The sequence below is a fragment of the Pocillopora damicornis genome, chromosome 4 (assembly GCF_964200805.1).
Source record: "Pocillopora damicornis chromosome 4, jaPocDami1.2, whole genome shotgun sequence".
NCBI classification, from domain to species: Eukaryota; Metazoa; Cnidaria; class Anthozoa; order Scleractinia; family Pocilloporidae; genus Pocillopora; species Pocillopora damicornis.
In genome coordinates this window covers 19,644,987-19,651,780 of record NC_142673.1, presented here as the reverse complement: position 1 = coordinate 19,651,780, position 6,794 = coordinate 19,644,987, and the positions used below count along the sequence as shown (strand labels likewise).

Genomic DNA, 6,794 nt, shown 5'->3' with positions numbered 1-6,794 from the left:
GGGGGTTTACTCAGGCTGTTTTTTTGGCAAAATTCAAGCTCAGTCTCCATAGGATTTTCTCATATTTCAAATGGGAAATTTCTTATCCCTATAACACAGTTTTCATGAAGACCAAGTGCGAAACCTTTCCCTTACGCATGCGCTTTAGAGCCTCGACGGCGATTTGTGACTGAAGCGATGCCGAACTTTAACCTGAGTATCTGAGTAGCGTGGGAGGTTATGGGTGCTGCTTAGCCGCGACAGCGAGTGCCTGATGCAAGCTTCGATAATAGGGTTCGGTCGGGGCACGCTTCATTTAAAGAATTTATTTAAAAAATATAGGTCATAGTCCTTATCATGCTTCAGGCCTCTAAAGGAGCAACTGACTGAGTTGAATATTATTTAGCCGTCACGGTGACCTCAAAGGCCTTGACATAAGCTTTAATCAAAGGCACGTTTCGTTAACGCAGTTTTCAAATTATCGGTTATACTCATTCTTATCATGTGGCAACAAGTATGCGGCACTAAAGATGTACCTCGCAGGACTCAAAAACTCCCAATAGTGATACTGCTCAACATTAATACCAACGGAGACTCTCTTGCGTAACTGAATAATAAATCATGGTTTTATTGTGTATTTGTACCACTTCGAAAGTCGGCTGTTATTCACTCGCTCAGTTCAACAAAAATTTCAAATGCCGCCTTTCAAACGCCCGGAAGATTTTTCATTCGACAGATTATTTTTATTAGCAGCCTGATTTCCGATCACTTTGCGTAATTGGTTAAATTAAAACAATACGAAATAAAACTAGCTTTCATTTCTTTTATTCATCGTTCGACCATAGCAGTTCCCCCCTGAATTGTCCCGAAAACAATTTAAGTGAGCACTGAATTGTTTGGAAGGACCTCAAGCTCTTCGTGTAGCGATTTCAAGTGAAGTTTTTTGTTTTAAACTTTAGGTCAGGTGGTATTTGACGTAGGATTCCAAGAAATGTGACGAAGACGATCAATGCCTACAACAGACTCTTCGCCTAAGACAATTATCATCAGTCCATAGGTCACATTTCGCACGTAGAGAGAACGACTAACGATTTGGAACAAACTGATTTGTTTAAAGTTTTTAGTCTGGGGATTGAAAAATACATTTTGATACTAACATTGTGTTGAGAAAAAAATTTTACTCGCTTTAAGCTCCGTCGCTTCGCGAGAAAATTCACCCACCAGAACGAAATGGTAATAATCTCTTGAAATAGCAATTAATCTATTGATAGTTGCGCTTTTTGTGATTTTATGCAAAGCAAAACCGATTAAAATGCACAATACATAATAAGGAAGGCCCTTTCAAGTTAAAAATTCATGTCTAACTCACCGGCTTCTTGTTTTACCAAGTGACAAAAACAAAATACTCAAAAATATTGCTTAAAGTATTGGGTTGGCGGAAAATGTAGAGAGCAAGGACTGTAATGAGAAATAAAACTTTGATAACATGGGCAAGGATTAAAGGATACTCAGCACATCTACAACGCTTATAAATACTACACAGATGGAAAATTTATTTATCAGACTACAAAAGGCGTAAATACCTCTATCAAACCGCTGTGTAAATTATTTACTAAAATTAGATGAATATCTCATTATTTGTTGATCTTTTTCTGATGTGATGACACTTGATTTTTTAGTTATGGAAATTTCGTTCGTAGTGAATTTTAATAAATTTAATTCAAATACATGTGTTGGTGCTTGTTAACAAATTTATTGATTTTGGATAAGAACACAAGCAAAGAAAGAAAGAAAGAAAGAAAACATTTGAGAGATTTTCTGTCAAAGGATACAATTAGTCCACTCGTGTTCTTGACTTCCCTTGACCTGACCTTGACAATTATTTAAGAGAGGCAATTTGTAGCTCTTCTAAAACCATTAGTTAAGGAGAGTTTTATCGTTGCCGACACTCGTGATGATGGTTTGTTTAAACAAGATCTTAACAAATTCTTATAAGATAAGTCTTAGAATGACAGATGACGCGTCAATTGAGTAAATAGTAATAACCTCAGATTCTGTCTTCGTGAATAACTGTTATAATGGCGATGTTTAGAGTGTTAACACCTGTTCGTTAACTCTTCAAAAATCAGACAGAGTGAATCGAACCATGCAGCCCATAGAACTGTCTGATTATGGCTAAAATTCGTCTTATTAAAGTCTACTTTCTCATCGTCGCCCACCTATAGATACTGGAAAACAAACGGCACATTAACATAAAAACAAAAGTTTTTTCTTTGTCGAACCGGTTAATAAATATAACATCCCACGCTCCGTTCAATCTATTATCTACGGACCGAATCTTATCGTAGTAGAAACTCTCTCCACTTTCATGATGAAAACGTGAGTCAATTAAATACTTTTGACGCTGTTCTGAAGTAAAGGGACACGTATCTCACCAAAATACCTCTATTTTCCATTACTGTTGAGATCGTCGGTTACTTACGTTACATACGGAGTACTTTATAACTTATATACTGTATAACCTTTTTTGGTATAGCAAATCACCAGCATTATGGAGAAGTCTTTCACTGAGTTATTTTCGCCTTCGAATGAGCTTTGTAATTTCCCTCTTTATGTCCTTTTTCAAACAAGCGTACACGAAAGGGTTGAACGCAGAATTCAAAATCAACAAAGTGGTGAGGACATGTCCTCCTAGTTCAGAAATATTGCACGAGAAACTAATGCACAAAATCAAACCATTCGCCGTTACACAGCATCCCAAAAAGAGCAAGACTAAAGCAATTATGAAAGGAGCTGAGTTTGGCTTTTTGTGTTTGCGACGCGGGGCGGCGTCTGTTGTAGCCGTGACTGATTGGTCGGCTTGGTTGCTGTACGTGAGTTCGAGATGTAAAGCAGCTTCTCGGCGCGTTTGCTCGCGCGCCGCAACGAGGATGCGAATGATCGCGTAAAGTAGAAACGTGCAGGACAGTATTTGAAAAACAGGGATGCTGATGAGGAATAGGACTAATAATGCCGTGTGGGAATCTGTAATGTAATATCCCACAAAATTCGACAGTGATAATGCAAAGGCAATTAACCATGCTGTCATGACAATCAGTCTTGTGTGTCTCATCGTTAAAGAGGAATGGTATTTCAAAGGCCGAACGATGGCGAAGAATCGATCCCAAGTCAAGATGCAGAGATTAGAGACCGATGAATTAAGGGAGAACCAAAAAAAGGCTGAGACCAATCTGCGGTTGCATGATTCATCACAAAAGTATGCTGGTGGGAAGATGGCAAATCCAACCAAAAAGTCGGCCACTGCTAGGGAAAGAACGAACCAATTGGCAGAGGAGTGAAGTCGGCGAATTACAATAACTAGAACAATCACAAAACCGTTGCCTGCTACTGTTGAGATTGTGAGGAGCCAGCCGATATAGTCAAACACATTTCCGACTCTCATGTTAACTGGACGACGATCTGTTTTGACACATTCAGACGTGTTTTGGCTTAATGGAGGCTTTCGACGGACGATTGTAGCTGATCCGTTTTGATTGACTTAGAGGACGTGCATATCTTTACATGTCCTTTGTACCTCACTGATGCCTTATTCAGGAACCAAAATAGCAGTGATCTGGGATGGAAGAACCTAGATGAAAGACATTGAATTGCATATAAGTTATCGGTTCAAAACATAGCTAGCATTTGTTATGGTAATCATACTATGAGGTGCACGCTCTCTGATTGGTAGAGAGTTCAATAATGTATTAATTTAATTGATCATTGATCATTAATTGAGGAATTGATCATAAAACTGACGCACAAAGACGACGAGAAAAAAATATGGCTTTTTTCGAAAGCAATGTTAGTCACTTTATAAAAAAATACCCACTTTCCTCTTGGCAGGAAAATAATGTGTAGAACCAAAAAGACTCTTAAAAACTGACAATGCAACGCTGTACCAAGACTAAAGCAGCTACTTGAGCCGCCTTTTCGAAATGAGTGATACAAACTTATTCTCACCGCAACGATTATTGCATACTTCTAGTTTCAAACTTTTCTTATATACATTCTACACCAGATTTACTAGATAACACCAAATTTAGACATTTGAGCGCTAAGTATGAAAGTTTGCAGCAACCGTAGAAATGTCGGAATCATTTTTAACCTTCCTTTGAATTTTTTGATTATCCAGGTCGAACTATTTTTTTGAAATAGCATGTACCTGATATGTGTCACTTACAGTCTACTATTCGTTGTGAAAGGGGTTACATAGAAAATTTCTTCAGTCCAGTAATCAAGATGGTTGCTTTGTTGAAATTTTTTTTAAACGCAGAATTGAGGCAGAACAATTGGATCAATGTCAGTATCTGGGCAATTGCCCACCTACCCCTCCCCTAACCCAACAACAGTCAATTGATAACAAGTTAGGGTTAATGTTGGGTTAGGGGAGGGGTAGGTGGGCAGTTGCCCAGATACTGATATTGATCCCAACAATTTATGTTTATTAAACGAACATTTATGATTGAAGTTGTTAATCTAAACTGGGGTCTCCCTCAGCTGAATTAACTTATACGAATTACAAACAGGCGCTTCTCGCTCTGACGAAGGGCTAACGCTCGAAACGTCAGCCTTTAAACTCTTTACGGTGGCCAATTTACGTTTTCAACTCAGTTGATAATACTAAATTACCCTGTTATACTCTCCTACTGACGCACCACCGCAGTTTCTCAAGAAACTTACCCCGTTTACACTTCTCAATATGACTACATCTCTAAGAATGATAGTGGTAGGCAAAGTCGTTGGATATAAGGGGAGCCAATTGAATCGACCCAATAACACAGCTTACTTTTCACTTCACGAGGGGTAGGGAGTGTACGGTCGGCGAAGACAACGAAAGAGCCGAACCCGGTTGTCCGAAGGTTGGATAACGCTATCCACTGGATAAAACTCTATACGGTGGATAACGTTATACGTTTTGCTATCACTTATCCACCAGATAATAATTTATCCGCCTGATAGCGTTATCGGACCTTTATACAACTGGGCCCTGTAATTAAGATGAACTTCGGCAAATTGCAAGAGATATATACTTTTCTTTTTTCGGGAAGTGGCTGTTTCATTTTAAGTAAGAGGTGAAACGAAGCTTTTACTTTTTATGCAACTTCATCTCTTATTAATCTAAGAATTTTTTCGCTATATTTCATCGATACAACTTTCTATCATACTCAAATGTGTGGTCTGTAGCACAGTGGACAGAAAAAGGCCATCACAACACAGCGAGTTTTTCGATGGCATTTCCGTCATGATGTCGGCAGAGGTCACAAGGGGTTCGATTTTTGTTCGAACAGATGTGGGTACTAATTCTTTCCTTTTTAAAATCTGATTCATCCACAGAAATAAAAACTTTTTTATACATCAACGCACCAGTATAAAAGGAAAAAAATATAGAAAAGGTACTAAAATTATATGAAAAATTATGACTCGGAGACGGTCTCAAAACATGACTCAGAAAACTGCTCTAATACGATCGGCTTAGACATTATTGAGATGAGTGTATCAAGGAGAAAACTGGAAAATGGAAAAATGATGGAGTATCGCATCTTTATTTAGTTAACGCGGAGAATCCATGTACGAAGTACGATATCAAGCAGACAATTAATGAGAATAAAGAAAAACATCAATTAGTGGATTATTTGTTGATCCAATTCCAATCTCTCCAAACTAACATCATATGAATTGTATGAAAGACAGTAAGGAGAATTACTTATGAGATCTTAGGAGTTAAAGGGTTAAATAAATTAATATTTCGCTTCGGTTGAATCGTGTTCATTTTTTTTCCTTTTTAAGGGAGGGTTGCCTACTCTGAGCCGAAATGAGTACTTAACCAACTTGAATGCAAGTGATAGAGACAAACTGCCTCTGAGTAAAGTAGCTTCTCCCCAGCGCATTTTTCCCAAAAATGATGTAAAGAATAAGTAAAAGCGACTTGATGCATCCAACTTGACAGACTTGTCTCTTTGGGGAGACATTTGCCGACATAAGCTTTATTTTGTCTCTATGTAATTGTATTGCGTGAATCTTTCGAGTTCCTCTTTAATTTTTGATCGCGTTTAACATTTTGCATACAGAATCCTATTCCACACGACTCAACTTCGTTCCTTCGTTGTAATGTCACTCATCAAGCCCTCACGTTACTTCTCAAACAGCTCTATAATGATATAAAATGTGGATTCTACAAGACATCGAAGCACTTTATAAGGATTCATCATTTGAAGCCAAGCCAGTTATTCAGGTTTTCTTGGTTAATATGCAAAATGGTAAATTACATATTTCAAAATTGGTCAAGAAGGCCACGAAAAAAAAAAAAACCTCTCAACTCCTTTCATCTTTCCTTTTTTTGCATGGAAATGTCTGATGTCTAGTCGTCTGGTCGGCTAAGTTCGATCGATGGATTTACCTAAAGGAAACATAAAAGATGACGCCCCCAAAAGCGGAAAATCATAGTCGGTGGCAGTTACGCTGGGTTTAACATGCGTGTGTACATCACAATAAGCATTTACATAACTTTTGAGGGAAAGAAATATATAAAGTTCCTATGACAAAGAGGTAGGGTATGGGGTCTGTTGAATAGGGAAACACATACAAATTAAAATGCTAAAATGGTAATCATGCGCTGCGCTATACAATTATACCTTACATGTTATGGAAAACAATGATCAAAATTATCAAAAACACGCTCACCAAGATCACCGCCAGGTTTCGTTAATGTGAAACAATTCTAAATTCAAATTTCTTTAAGATAAAAGAAAATGCGACAAACCCGAAGATTTTTA

General features: G+C 37.9%; 1 protein-coding gene across 1 annotated transcript; it reads right to left on the bottom strand.

Moving 5' to 3' along the window:
- Positions 1–1,512: 1,512 nt before the first annotated feature.
- LOC113672149 (octopamine receptor beta-2R) lies at positions 1,513–3,560 on the bottom strand. The gene has a single exon (XM_027188426.2). It carries the CDS (start codon positions 3,419–3,421, stop codon positions 2,552–2,554), a length of 870 nt encoding a protein of 289 aa, XP_027044227.2. The 5' UTR covers positions 3,422–3,560; the 3' UTR covers positions 1,513–2,551.
- Between the last annotated feature and the right edge of the window lie 3,234 nt (positions 3,561–6,794).

Coding starts and splice junctions, on each gene's coding strand:
- LOC113672149 (XM_027188426.2), bottom strand. CDS start 3,421: ATGAGAGTCGGAAATGTGTTTGACTATATCGGCTGGCTCCTCACAATC.